This window comes from Stegastes partitus, unplaced genomic scaffold, assembly GCF_000690725.1.
Source record: "Stegastes partitus isolate 25-593 unplaced genomic scaffold, Stegastes_partitus-1.0.2 Scaffold109, whole genome shotgun sequence".
In the NCBI taxonomy this organism is placed as follows: domain Eukaryota; kingdom Metazoa; phylum Chordata; class Actinopteri; family Pomacentridae; genus Stegastes; species Stegastes partitus.
In genome coordinates this window covers 781,907-796,820 of record NW_007577840.1, presented here as the reverse complement: position 1 = coordinate 796,820, position 14,914 = coordinate 781,907, and the positions used below count along the sequence as shown (strand labels likewise).

The window sequence follows — 14,914 nt, the reverse complement described above, 5'->3', positions numbered from 1 at the left end:
TTTTACAGCTAAAATTATACTAATAATGTCATATTGAGGGCTGCAAGGTGGATCGGTGGTTAGCACTGTTGCCTTGCAGGTAGAAGGTCGCCGGTTCGCGTCCCGGTGAGGACACCTGGGGTCTTTTTGCATGGAGCTTGTTCTCCCTGTGCAGCGTGGGTTCCCTCCGGGTTCTCTGGCTTCCTCTCACACTGTCCAAAAACATGTTGAGGTTAATTGGTGATTCTACATTGTCCGTAGGTGTGAATGTGAGTGTGCCTGTTTGTCTGTCTCTAGGTGTGATAGACTGGTGACCTGTCCAGAGTGTCCACTGCCTTTGCCCTAAGTCAGCTGGGATAGGCTCCAGCCCCCTAGTGAGGATTAAGGGCTGTATAGATAATGGATGGATGTCATATTAAATCAAATTGCTGCAGTTCATACAGTAATAGTGCATAGTGCAGTGCTATGCTAACCCACAGTTTATTGGCCAAAAGTGGAAAAAATGTGGGTGGCTAGAAAAACTATGTATATATTTTTATTTTATTTTATTTTTTTTAAAATTAAAATTAAATTTTTATATTCCTCACAAACTCCACTGATATAATGTAATAGATTATTTAGTCAGTCATACTGAACATAAATGTAAAAATGTGATTTTTCCTCTTTCTTTACAGACACCAAAGCCAACCCCATAGATATCTTTGCAATCGGATTTGAGGAAATGGTTGAACTGAATGCTGGCAACATTGTCAGTGCCAGGTATGTGTGTAAGATTTCAACCTAAGATAAGACTTTTGTCACACAAAAGACTTAGAAAAGATCACAAAGGTATATCACTGGTGGCCTATAGGAAGTATGGTATTTCCCTGTACTTCATAAAACCCAATCTGAGAACCAAGATCTGTATGGTGTCTTACTTTCAAAAATGAACTGAATATTTAAATGCACTGATCGCATTAAATCAGGCACAAAATAATGGTGAGCAGGGATTTGCAAAATTAATCTGCATTTCCAAGTTAACATTTGGAAACAAAACATGATAAAAAATCACTGTGACTCACTTTATTTCTTGTGTTTTTTGTTTCTGTGCTGTAACACAACTTTCTGTTCTTGTCTCAGCACTACTAACCAGAAACTGTGGGCAGCTGAGCTCCAAAAAAACATCTCCCGGGACCACAAGTATGTGCTACTTGCTTCAGAGCAGCTGGTGGGAGTGTGTCTGTTTGTCTTCATCCGCCCACAGCATGCACCATTCATCAGGTATGACCTGCACAGATTCTTAGTAGAAATGTTATCATAACTATGGGTGCGTGGTAACAGACGTCATCTTGTCACTCATTGTATTCTAGAGATGTAGCTGTAGATACCGTAAAAACCGGAATGGGTGGAGCCACAGGTAATAAAGGAGGCGTGGCCATACGCCTGCTGTTCCACACCACCAGCATCTGCTTCGTCTGCTCCCACTTTGCTGCCGGCCAATCGCAGGTCAAGGAGAGGAACGACGACTACAGCGAGATCACACGCAGACTCAGCTTCCCCATGGTAATAACCATAACATTAACAAAGCAGTTGCAAAACACTCTGTTGTGTAAGTTGCTTGACTAAAAGCATCTATCTTCTCCTCCAGGGTCGTCTGCTGTACTCACATGACTACGTGTTCTGGTGTGGAGACTTTAACTATCGAATCAGCCTCCCCAATGAGGAAGTGAAAGAGCTCATCAAACAACAAAGCTGGGATGCCCTGACAGCTGGGGACCAGTTATTGGACCAGAAGAATGCTGGTTTGGTATGACCTACAATACCATGCATAATTACATTGTTGGTAACTGTTCAAGAGGTTCTTCACAACAGAAAATCGTTTATTTTGATGCAAGAAATAAACCAATAGGGGGTTGATTTTTTTTTTATGTCTGGAGAAACACTGCAGAAATATACTCCTCAAAAACTGACACAATATATTAGACTTTTAATGATAAGAGCAATCTTGAAAAACCCTGAAAAGTTATGGAACTTGAAAACTCTGGTTACCAGATTTTGGAAAAACCTGAATTGCTCAAAGATTGTGGAAAAATCATGGGAAATGTTTGATCATGCACATAGCAGACATAGACACATTTTTCTGACTAGTTGCCGTGGACTGTGGCCATATAGTTGCTGCAAAGATGTACAGTGATGCTGACTTGTTCAAAGACTTGTGCATGCCTCCTTTGCCACCTAACAAAAGTTATTTTCAGATGCTGCTTACTGTACAGCCTTTTTCAGCAGTGTTTTTGTTTATTCCAGTTGTCAACAAATGTGGCCTGGTATTTATTTATTTTTTAAAATCAGACTATTTTATTTGTAAAGTGGAAGTTACACAATATGAGAACAATACCACAACAATATTCTATTTATACTGCATATGGCAAATCTATGCAAAACATTCAGATTTATTTTCACTGCGATGAACTGTGTTCCACTGTTATGTTGCCATCATACCAAACCTACACTTCAATGAGAAGAAGAGAACTTTGAGTGAGCTGTATCTAATTTATATATTGATCACATAATGTGACCTCATCTTCACAACCCACTGCCGCTATGTTATTGATAAAGTACGTTGCACACTCCTTTATATAAATGTTGATAAATAAATCCATCAAAATATTTTGTTTTCCAAAGTTTGTACATATACATAGAGACCATAGAAGATTCAGTCATGAGAAGCTTGTTTATAATCATGTAAATCCACGAACTAAAATGTTTACGAACTGTTTGACTATAGTATTCTCTTAAAATGTCTTCCACAGGTCTTCAGAGGTTTTATTGAGGGAAAGTTGGATTTCGCCCCAACCTACAAGTATGACCTCTTCTCAGAAGATTATGACACCAGTGAGAAGTGCCGCACACCAGCCTGGACTGACCGCATACTTTGGAAGAGGAGAAAGTGGAACTTTGACAAAACAGGTTAGATGCAAAGCCCCTACATAAATCTTACTCCAAAATAACCCCCTTTCTTCTGATCTCAGATCTCTTACTTTAAGAAATCATGGCAGCATTCTATATTTAAATATGTTTTAGGTGTGGAATTTAGGTTTAGTGGGTTTGGAGGTTTGTGCTGCTGCTATCCTACTTACCTTCTTTTGTTCTATAATGGTAAATGTATGACAGAATAAAAATGTCTAAAGCATAAGAGTGCTGAATTCACATGTCTGTTTCTGTGCACGTTTGTGTGTTTTTTTTTACAGCTGAGGAGATGAATGTAGTAGGAGCAGCTTCTACATCTGTGGAGAATGAGGACGATCCAGACAATCCCTGGAGCCCTGGCACTTTAAAGTACTACGGCAGAGCAGAGCTGAAGACCTCAGATCACAGGTAATTAACCAGCTATATCTATGAGTAAGTGAACAAATGGCATTACAGATTCAAATTTGTGATGTAAAACCATCTGATCACATAGATTACAAATGTGCTGTAGCAGTAGTAAAAAGAAAACAACAAACATGTGGTGTCTCTTTTTAATAAAGCACCACTTTCATCAAAGGTCACTTGCCTTCCTTGATGTGTGTCTCTAGGCCTGTGGTGGCAATAATGGATGTAGACATCCTGGAGGTCGACCCGGAGGCCCGTCACCAAGTCTACAAAGATGTCATTGCCCTGCAGGGGCCTCCAGACGGTACCATCCTGGTGTCACTCTGCACCTCCGGCCCTGATGACTACTTTGATGATCCACTCATAGACGAGCTGTTGGACAAGTTTGCTAATTTTGGAGAGGTCATCCTCATCAGGTTAGCCTGACATCCTAACAGACAAAGACATAAATGTTATTTACCTTCAGCAGTCAGTCTGCATTGACAGTGTCCTTGTTTTTGCAGGTTTGTTGAGGAGAAAATGTGGGTGACCTTCCTTGAGGGTTACTCTGCCCTGGCTGCACTGTCTCTCAGCGCTTCCACTGTAAGTCATTACTGATTATATAAATTGCTTTAAAACTAAGTCCTAACATGAGTAATTTAAAATGTGCCTCCATCTCTGTCCTCGATCTCATTTGAATCCCCCCCTTGCCACAATTCAGGATGTGTCTGAAACACAAACATCAGTTTTGCAATATTTCTTTTTCTGGTTGCATACTTTGTATCCAACTTCTACTTCTGTCTTGTCTATGTTGTGTGTTTTACATTGTAGGTCCTTGGCAAGATGATTGACATCCGTCTGAAGAGTCCAGGCTGGATCAAGAGTCTGGAGGAGGAGATGAGTGTGGAGAGGATCTGTGGAAGCATTCCTACATCAGCCAGCTCCACCCTGCTTGCCGAAGACACGGACATGGGTGACGACGATTACGATATGGAAGGTGAGGATTGGCAACCAAGAAACCCTAAGCCTTATCCTCAAAAATGTGGATTGTAAATGTAGTTTTCATTTTGTTTTTGACTGCAAATGATATAAGACGGGCTGTAGAATTTATTGTTTCCAAGCAAGAACTCACTCCCTCTTATCTCCTGTACTAGGTGATGTAGACGAGGAGGTGGAGGAGATTCTTCCCCAGCATCTGCAGCCTGGAGCAGGCTCTGGCCCAGGATCCTCCCCTCTCCCTTCTCCCCGCGGTAGTCCCTGTCCCTCCCCTACCCATGGAGAACCTGCTGCCCCCAGCAGGCCTGGTCGTGCACCACAACCTTCCCGACCATCACAAGGTAAACACAATATACAGTGCAGCTTTGGAGACATATTTTGTAGTGCAATAATAAAATGTGTGCAGGGTAAAACTGCATCATAAGTCTGTATGTGACCAAGTTATGGGATGGCACAGTCTGACACAGAGGTGTTTCAGATTTAGATACATGTTTTAACAGTGTGTTTTGTCAAAGAAAACGTTTACATTTAGGACTCAAAGTCATGCGCTTTCCATCGTATACATTTCAGGAAATGGCACAAAAAGTGCATGTTCTCAGTGGGAAGTCACACTGTTTCCAAAAATAATTGGAAGAATGGTCACATGAATCACTCCCTTTTCATAAATACATTTGCCCTATCTTATATATTTCTCCCTTCCAGGACCACCTGTTGATTTCCAGCCTGGTGCCCCCACAGCTCAAGGCATGGAGCCAAAACGCCCGCCTCCCCCTCGTCCTAACGCGCCCCCAGCTAGACCCGCACCACCTCAACGTCCACCACCACCTTCAGGTACAGTACCATTCCTAATCTTTTTGACTAAAGCCTGATTTTTTTTTTTTAGCAAGAGCCTGTAACCTTGGTTAGCGAAATGAAATCCTACATTGGAAGTTTGGATATTTAATTTTTCAGCATGGTGCAATATGAGATATTTTAGGCAGGTGTTAACATTTTCACCTTTATCCCATTGTTTTGCCTCATCCATGAAGGAGGCATGAGCCCTCTACCAGTTAGAAAGGACTCTGCAGGTAAAGTAATTGCTGTGGAACGATGTGCTTATGTGCTTACATTGCTGAAGCATTTGGTCTAGCGGCTGCTATTTTCCATTTGAGCTACACGTAGAGAAGCACAATAGATTAGTGCTGCCTCAGTGACCTGTTACAAAGTCTTTGTGTTGTATTCAAATGTTCATTTCAGTTCAATCAATGTGCTATAACTCACAAAATGTCCATAACACATCATTAATGCCAATAATGTCCCACTATAGTTTTACATAAAAGGGTTAGTGCCAGATCATAACACTACAGCTTTTCTGTGGGATGAGGGTTTTCTGATTGGAAGAAATGCCTGAAGTTCTCATGTAAACTGTTTCTTCCTGGATGCAAAGCTACAATGGCTCTGCAAAGTATATTTAATTCATAGCTTTGCTGTCATAGAGATGTGCTTGAGCATGTCCAACCGGACTTCGGACTTCATGTATGACTACTAACAGTTTATTGGAGTATTTCAGACTTTTGACTTTACATTGTACAGCCAGCCCACCAATTTTTCTTTTTCTCATTGCGCTCCCTTCAGCCCAGCAGGCATTTTCTTTGGGTAGTGGCATTGCCACAAGGCATAGAACACTGAAGAGTTTATTGTATTACACTTTAACTATTTGTTTCACTGAAACATCAGTATAATCTAAAGCCTCTCCTACACATGACTAAATGTACACATAACTGGATGGTATGAGGGCTTAGCTTCAGTTTTTAGACGAATTAGATTAAGTTTGCATTTGTGAGGTTTAGGAATTGAAAAGTGGTGAATGACTACTTAGGTCATTCAATATACGGTGCTGATTGTGCCTCATACAAGTACTCCCCATAGTATGTGATTTTGGTTGGTATAAATTTGTATTTGGTAATATAGAACTATCCTTCCTTTGTGTTTTCCTTGTGAGTACTATGAAAATATTGTTAAGTTTTCTTAGACATTGTTGCTTGTATTTAAATTAATTCAATGTGGATGTAACTGGTAGGCCATGTATTTTTTTATGTTGTAGCACCAACACTGCAGCTAAATGTTTTATTTTTAATCTATTGTTTTTTTTATGTTTTCTGCTGTACCTTACTTTGAAAATATTATGTCCCTTCTTTGGCTTTAAGACTTTGGCCCATGCCCCAGCCCACTGCTTGGTAGGAGAGGCAGTGAAGGTAACTGGCCAGGAGCTGTGTTATTACATGTCATCTGATCCCTGTAGTCTCAATACTGGGTCATCAATGTTATTGATGCTTTTTTATCACTGGTGGTTTACCTTTGACAAATTCTGCTTTCCTATTAGCCCTTTTAGTCTTGTGCCTGTGTGTGCGAAAAAGATGTGTTTGGTAGCCTGTTGCAAAGAATATTTAGCTTATTTAAATGCAGAATAAGGAAGGAATGCTGTGCCACTGGACACAAATTGTCTTTTCTTGAAAGAAAACTATCTTTTTTTCCTTTACGTGTAATATTGAGTGATAGTTGACTGCATATACTACTTTTATTTTACCATGTTAGTGTGAAGTGTCTCTTCCTCAGGGAGACTACAGTATAAAATTTTGGGGGTTTCTGAAAGTAAATATTATAACTTGTGAAAAAGGGAGAACATAAAAAAATAAGGCTACTTTGATCAGTCAGTATAACCAGCACAGATATTGCAAGTGTGCACCTTATCATTGTGGACTCGTACTGGCCTGGTCATTATAGTCTTTTCATAACGAGGGAGATAATGTGATTTAAAGGAAAATCTCTTTGGTCCCGACTTAAAAGGGTCTTTAAGTCTACTTGACTACAGTAATCCATTATGATTAGTGGAGGAAATCCTTCTCAGGCAGGTAGATGGTCAGATCATCTCGTGCTTCTCTGCTTTGCTGCATTATTGCCATCATATGCTTTTCCCAGTGCTTCTCGTGAAGTGTCGTCATTGGGAGCACCTGCTTCCTGTGACTAGTATGCCACTCTGTGTATAACAGTAATGTGGTTTGGTTTCCTTTGTGCTGCAAAGGACCAAAAAGCCCTGCTCTTCCTCGACCAGATTCCCCTGCAGGTGAGTGCCACAAAGCATGACGTAGTCTCACTTGGCATTAATGTACCAAATGAAGACAAATGATTGTTAGTCAGTTATGTAGGTTTGTGTTTGTTCCATGAAAGTCAATCTTTGTGTGGAGTTTCCTTCTCCTTGTGATGTGGTGGTGAGATTATCCCTCTGTTTACTATAATCATGACACAAAATATGCCTGTCCTAGGGTGGAAGGTAGGGTTTGGTTGCGCAGCTTATTGATGACTTGACCTGTCTGCACCTCACCTATTTGTATGGTGTCTGTGGTTAGCTGAATCCCTCTGTCACAGTAAGGGTGTGTGTGGTAAGCAGGGTTGACTTACGTTTGGTGACTGTACAGTGAAGTATTACACAGAAGCAGACATCTAAGTGGCGTGGGAAAATGTTCGCAGGCTCTGAGAGGGGCTCAAAGAGAGAATAGTGAAAGAAGAGGAGTATGCTTGCTGTGTGGTAAGCAGTTGGCTCACAGAACAAGGCCTTGCCTCTCTTCTAGACCTCCTGCAGCTCAGGAATGACTGAGTCATCATTAATAATGAAGTCAGCCATGGGGAATTTGTTCTGTCATAGGTTGGGGTGGGTTGGCAGTGTACTCGTTTGGGATTTAGTACAGTAAGCTGAAGTTGTAATTTCATCTGCTTGAACCTCATCTTAAATGCTCCTGCTGTTTCTTACATCTCTACCGATAGGGCGCAGCCATCGTGATGAATATTTAATAGTACCAAATTTGTCTTAAACAGTTGTGTGCCTGGCTTGTCTCTTTCAGGTCGAGGCCAGGCAGCCGGAGCTCCTGGACCTGGCGGTGTTTCCAGACCAGTGAGTTTAAAATGCATCATTTATACACAGAAGTTATTATTTCACAGTTGTATTTTATTTTTATTTTTTTACCCAACCTCTTAATTGCAATTCTCTATTCATTCTTCATCTTCCAGAATATTCCTCCTCGAGCTGGAGTGATCAGTATGCCCCCTCAGGCTCGCCCACCACCTCCCGCTCACCCTGGAGCACCCAGGCCCATCCCAGAGGTGCATCCTGGGGCCCCTCGGCCGATTCCAGACACCCACCCCGGTGCCCCACGACCTGTGCCCAGTGGCCAAGTCAAACCAACAGACCTGCCTCTGGGTAAAAAAAAAAAGTTTTCATGGAATGCAGTACACCATTATAATAGAGTTATATGATATAATATTACTAAAGGGAGATATGAAGCTTTTTGTAAATTTCTCTGTTCTTGTTTTTGTCTTTATTCAGTAGGTACAGAGAGTAAATGTGGTACAGAGAGCACAAGAATGACATTCAGTCAGGCTAGGAGTCCTGCAGCTTTTTGGGAATTATTTTCATCTATGTACTGTTATGACTTCAGAAGTCTGTGTTATCCATCAAAGTCCAAGTTCTCAAACTTGTAGTGAACATATTTGTTGATGTTCAGTCAGTTGTTGTCCACATGCATGTTTTAGAATAAAGTTTGAAGACGTATAAATGTATTCGAAAAGCTGATGTGTTGAGTAATTAAGAACAAAAAGCAATGAAATCTAGCTACTATTGTTTGTTTCTGTAGCTGAGGCTAATTTGAGGGGCCATGAAATCATGAACAGATATAGGCCTAGAAAATATACAAGCTTGTAAATCTTTAAACATAGAATTTAAGCATTCTTTTTCTTCTTTCAGGTCCCCCTCCCTTAGGTCCTCCACCCTCAGGACCTCCTCCTGCAGGCCCTCCTGCTGGGAAACCCCAGGTTTCATCACCCATGCAGCCACCCATGCAGCCTCAGCCAGCTGCCCCTTCATCTCAGTCTCAACTCCCACCACCGATGCAGCCCACACTTCCAGCTCCTCTCCAGCCACAGCAAGCTCCTAAAGCAGCGGCTTCCCCCGCTGTTGCTGCTGCCGCCGCCGCCCCTTCTGGGCCTCAACAGGGTCTAGCCTCGCCTAAACCCCCACCACGTTCCCGCTCCTCTCATGCTCTGCCGCCTGATGCTGCCAAGTCTGATACAGCCCCAGCTGCACAGGTTGGTGCCAACTTCCTTTTCATTAAATTGTCGGAACTTCAGTTACTGAACAAAGAACACTAACATAATTATTGGTTGAGTGTACTGAGATTTTCTCTGCTTGCACTGCATTAAGATGTGCTCAACAGATTTTTGTTTAAATTCTGCTGATTAGACAAGATGTTGCAGCACTTAATCATGACAGATGTAGGAGGTGGAGACTGCAACAATAGGGAAAAAAGCCTCTTTTTCTTCTTGTTTGTCTCACATTAGATGCGCTTAGTTGTCTTTGTTATTCTTCCTGCTTTTGTCTCTCTGATACATTTGTTTCTTTCTCACAAGCTGGAGAAGCCCTCAGGGTGACAGGTACTTGATATTAAACCACTTTTTTTTGTCTCATCCTCCATAGCACAACAATCCTCTACTCTGATTTTTATTATGTCTCATACATTACACACAGTAACCTCCTCCTCTTATTTTGTAATTGATTGTATTACCTTTCACATCAAGTTATTTTACCCTGGATATTTTTAGTCAATTGCAAGGCCTTGCATTTTTTGTTTTAGCCTCATAAAATGGATTATTATTTATTTTCACTTCTATTCTTTCGTCAACATATCAAACCATAAATGACCTGAAAATATGGATAAAAATGCAATGTTGTATTTTTTGGGCCATTTCCCTTCACTTGTCCTTTCATATGGGCTCGCTGTGCTTCTGGTGTTGACAGTGAGCACATATGCAATGACCTCATCATTTGATTTTACTTTTTTTTTTTTTCATTCATTTGTATTAGATATAGTGTGGTTGTATGTGGACTGTGATACATACACACGTTGCCAGCAGTAGTCAGTTTCGTAAATAAACAGAATCGTGTCTCTAAATGATTAAAGGTACCCAGTGGAGGGCAGTAATGTAAATGGGCAGTGTATGCAAGCCATAAAGAGAGAAATAGCAACATCTACAATATTTGGATCAACGGCCATACATGTTTAATGAGCTGCTAGCTAGGACTGCATGTCACTTGTCAGTTGTTATAAAGAGTGAAACACCTCAAAGATTGTCCATTTTTATCAAATTAAAGGGCGGCGAAAAAGGTAACTGCTCATAGATGTAAACATTGATAGAAACAATGCAAATGCTTAATTAGCACAAAGGTGCTTTCACTAGGGTTTGTGATGAATGAACATGCTGTTTTAAGAAACTACGAATGGAAATATGTAACTTTTTGTTGACAAATATGCTCCAAAGGGTATCTTTAAACTTTGTTTTAAAACGCGTGGTCCATTAGTTAGTCAGATGAACACTGCAGTAACAGCACATGGTTGATATAATGACAGAGCATTTGTTATGATTACTGAATGGCATTTTCTATGTTTTGTCCCTCTTTAGACCAATGGACTGAATGGAATCCAAAGAGAAGCACAATGGAAGCCCGACCCCTTTGACACACTTGCATCTGACTTCCTGTCCTCCTCAACCTCCTCCTCATCTACCTGGCACACCACCCAGTCCCTGACCAGAGGCTCTTCTCTGCGTTCTCCCCCCTCCGTTCCTCCATCTGCGTTTTCCTCCACCACGCTCCCTTCATCCTTCTCTGCCCAGTCCTCTGCTCTATCAGACCTGCAGGCTTTCGATTCCTCCTCCTCTTCCTCACTCTCCACCCCCTCACCATTCGCTTCCTCGCTGCTCCCACCTCCCCCGGTCCCGTCTCGCAGTCGCTCTCAGGAGACGCTGCGTGCCTCCCCTAGCCCCCTCCCGACTGACCTGCTGCCCGCCCGACCCAGCAGCACCAATCCCTTCACAGGCCCACTAGCGCAGCAGCATCAGCAGCGGCGAGCGCTCACCCCAGACTTCAGCTTCCAGCATCAAGCCCCAACAGCAAACCTTCAAAGAACCATGTCTGCTCTCAATCCACCACTCATCCCCACCCCTGCAGCTGCACCCACCTCCCAGCTCCACAGGACCACCTCCCTGTTTGGACCATCATCCAGTCTTAATCCCTCACCAGCTCCTCTGCTCCCTCTCGCCCCTGAACTGTCTCCCGCCCCTGCCCTGCCTCTGGCTCCGCCCTCCTCCACTCCACTTGCCTTTGCACCTCGTCGCCAGCCACCTCCCCCAGGAGGGAAACCAGCTCAGCAGTGGGTCACTTTTGATGATGATTTGGATTTTCCACCTTCAACCAAAACACAGCAGAACCCTGTCTTCCCTTCCAGTTCTCTACTGTCCCAAAGTCAGACTCAGCCTTCAAGCTCTGTGTTTGACTCAGAGCCCAAGTGGTTGTCCTCTGCCCCTGCAGCATTCCCTACGCTCCCTCCTCCCATCCCAGATAGAACTGCAACCAGTAACAAAAGGCTCCCAGAGGGACCCAGTGACAACTGCTTGTTCCCAAGGGAGTCGACGGAAAGATAGGATCACCCTTCACATATAAAGGGCATATCCAGATATGTATAGATCTATGATAAATGTGTATATGTGTGTGTGTATGTACAAAAGAGACAGTATTTAAGAAGAATAGACCAATCCCCTTCTGAGTCACAGGAAAGGATTTATATCTGGAGCAGTAACGTGAGAAGTGAGTGAGCCTAAATGTGTGTTCTAACTTTACGACAGAGATGTTTGCTTGTTCCCTGATATTAACACTTATTTTACTATGAATCGTTCTGACGTTTATTTTTATTTATGGCAGCAAACATGTGCCTGTGTCTTACCATATATTGTTATATAAACTATATCTATACGCACAAATCGTGTGTAACCACCTGTGCAATATCAAGACACGTTTGTGTGGCTGTGCAGCACGCTGCATTTGCTTGCAAGGTTTCACCTAAATCTGTGTACCTTCGCAGTCACTACATCTGCTGACACACTGTGGTTCATATCCCTCATTCTGACGGATCTGTTCATCAGAGTGGAATTCTCAGAGGTCAATGGTAACCTTCTACTTTCTTGGTTTTGTCTCATAGCAGGAGGCTACACACTGCAGGTTTTGCATTTGCCCCCACATTTGCTGCTGCATGCAGCAATCAGGTTGCTTTGACTTGCGAGGATGCAAATTTAAAAGTGACATTGTGTGCTTGCTTTTACCATGAATGTACTTTACTTTGCACTGGGTTTTGTCATCGCCTCGCTGCTGACACCACAGTGTCAAATTGAACAGCACGAGTCCAAGTCAGTCAAACTGTTCACTGCCACAGGACTGATGCTCTGTAATATCTCATCCACATGACAGTAAGGCATTACGTATTTTCTCTATTCAGTCATCTTTTTTTTTTTGTTGATAGGTGGTTATGCTCAGCTGGAGGTATTTTGTAGCTCTATATCAAAAACCTATACATAGTGATTATGTATAAATGTATGTTTTCAATATGGAAACTACTCGCTAAATGTGTGTATACGTGATGACCATGTTAGTGGTTTGCACAAAGTAACTGATATGCACTGAAATGCTGTGTGTGCTCTCCAGGTTGTATTGTGTGTTGATGGCATCAATTGAGGGCCTGCAGATTGAACAGATGTGAGCGCTGTTTAATTTCCCTCCACTCTGCAGTGTTTGGATCCTTCTAGATTTATCCAAAGCATCCAACCATACTGTTGTAAATTCAGAGAATGTGGTGTGCTTGTGTGTGTACTGTTGCTCAGAGTACGAAGACGATGTGATTCTGGTCTGTGGACACGGCAGCGAGCACCTGCCATCCATAATAACAAGAGGGCACTTTTTTTTTTTTACTTCAACGTTTTGTTTTTTGGAAAAAGTCATGCTTATCATTTCTAATAGCATTTACTCTAAAATAATCTACTATCGTTACTGTGGTGAGAAGTGATGTAATGTATTTGAGGTGCATATCGTCCTTTGTCGTGTTTAACAGTGTTTGTGTTTGGATGTGGGTGTGTGTACAGAGTTAAGAGTGGAATACCAGAGTTGTTCCCTTAGGAAGTCTTCTCTTTTCAGTACAAGCAGTGTATTTCCTTACAGGTTCTGAACTAACAGCCACTGTATTCACTCGCTCATGGCTGTAACTGTGTATTTTCTCTCTTGCCTGCCAGCGGCTACGGAAAGGCTTCACTGTATGCGAAAATGCTAACAATACAAGGCAGGACTTTTTTTTTTCTCAAAAAGCACGCACCACCTAAATGAGAATTCCCTTGTAGCAACACTTAACAGATTATTCACCACCTTGACTGAACTACACAGTATGCTCAGGCGCAAATGCATCACCAGATAACATTTCCAGTTTACTGTTGTCTTTCTCAGGCGCAGTGTGGCCTCAGATAGTAGTGTGATTTGAATGTTGGGTGTGAAACTCTTCTCAGCGTTTGCAGATCCACTTGTGATATCTAACCCATAGTTGTTTCCTCCAGTTGAGGGTGTTTGTTACTGAAACTCTCTGATATCTTTACCATTCTTGAGGTATGTGTGTGTGTGTATGTGCGTGTGTGTGTGTGGTATTGTCAGAGGTGATGTGTCAGTATTTCACCCTGTACTACCTACTTTCACTGCTGATGGTCGGCATTCATGTTGACAGGGCAATAGATCAGCGGTCGTACCATCCTCCCCGACACAACACACGCCAGCTGTTGGAGTCTAAACACACGCTGTTTGCCCCAGCCCTCGGAAATTATTTTACCGGCTTAAATGTCTGAAAAGCAATTTGATGGAACACGGAAGAAGAAGAAGCATCAGACTTAAGAAACTCCCAGCTAACTAAAGCTTCTACGCTCTGTTTAAACACATGTAAAATAAGACAAAAAAAAAAAATCTTCATTCACTGCATCAGAAGCAGTAGCTATCTATGTAAGCAAGTGTATCAGGCTGCCTTTGCTTACATGTCAGTGTCATCTCTTAAATGCATTTATTGTGTTATCCAAATGTGCGCAGTAGATACTGTATCTGCATTAACAGTAGGTGACTAGCCAGCGCTTTGTGTCATGTCACGGTTCAAGATGAGATTTTATAGGCAACAAAATTGCTCCTTTTGTGAGGTTGGTGTCCCTTTTTATGGCTATAATCCATAGTAAATAAGAGTCTGTGTTGTGGAACATATTCTGTATGTATTAAAGTGCAAAACATGAAGCTGTAATTCATGTTAATATCCAACGTTCCATATTTTAAGTGCACAGCAGATGGCACATTTATGTATGAAGCAGTTTATGTTGTATGTATGCAAAATAAATGTACGTTGACACAAGTGTTTGTCATTTTTGACTGCAGGCTGTAACTTGATTGCACAACATATAATTTATACACAGTCCTACCTGTAAATGGATCTTACACGACTCAAAATTCAGTTGTGTAGACATTTTACCATCCATTTGTGAATGGAGATGTTTGTTGCTACAACAGAAGTAGGTGCACAAGCACTGAAATCCTTTGTTTTGGCATCAGTATTTTAATCTTTTACCTCAGATTTTATCAGTATAAAACAAATATTCATTAGATATCTGTATTGCGTAACCATATCGAATACCAACCTAAATACTGAGTTTACTCTTATTTGAAAATATTCTAATC

The 14,914-nt window shown here is 41.8% G+C and overlaps 1 protein-coding gene across 2 annotated transcripts in view; it reads left to right on the top strand.

The window, feature by feature from the left end:
- Positions 1 to 14,591, top strand: part of LOC103354501 (synaptojanin-1) — a 29,790-nt gene extending 15,199 nt beyond the window's left edge. For both annotated transcript variants that reach the window (XM_008277892.1, XM_008277891.1), the window contains 15 exons: positions 654 to 738; positions 1,099 to 1,239; positions 1,329 to 1,521; positions 1,607 to 1,765; positions 2,769 to 2,925; positions 3,207 to 3,333; positions 3,534 to 3,746; positions 3,834 to 3,912; positions 4,141 to 4,306; positions 4,464 to 4,646; positions 5,008 to 5,136; positions 8,184 to 8,233; positions 8,350 to 8,539; positions 9,083 to 9,423; positions 10,795 to 14,591. In XM_008277892.1, coding sequence (XP_008276114.1) covers positions 654 to 738; positions 1,099 to 1,239; positions 1,329 to 1,521; positions 1,607 to 1,765; positions 2,769 to 2,925; positions 3,207 to 3,333; positions 3,534 to 3,746; positions 3,834 to 3,912; positions 4,141 to 4,306; positions 4,464 to 4,646; positions 5,008 to 5,136; positions 8,184 to 8,233; positions 8,350 to 8,539; positions 9,083 to 9,423; positions 10,795 to 11,814 — 3,233 coding nt within the window. In that variant the 3' untranslated portion in view covers positions 11,815 to 14,591. The remainder of the gene's footprint in view (positions 1 to 653; positions 739 to 1,098; positions 1,240 to 1,328; positions 1,522 to 1,606; positions 1,766 to 2,768; positions 2,926 to 3,206; positions 3,334 to 3,533; positions 3,747 to 3,833; positions 3,913 to 4,140; positions 4,307 to 4,463; positions 4,647 to 5,007; positions 5,137 to 8,183; positions 8,234 to 8,349; positions 8,540 to 9,082; positions 9,424 to 10,794) is intronic.
- Positions 14,592 to 14,914: the final 323 nt, after the last annotated feature.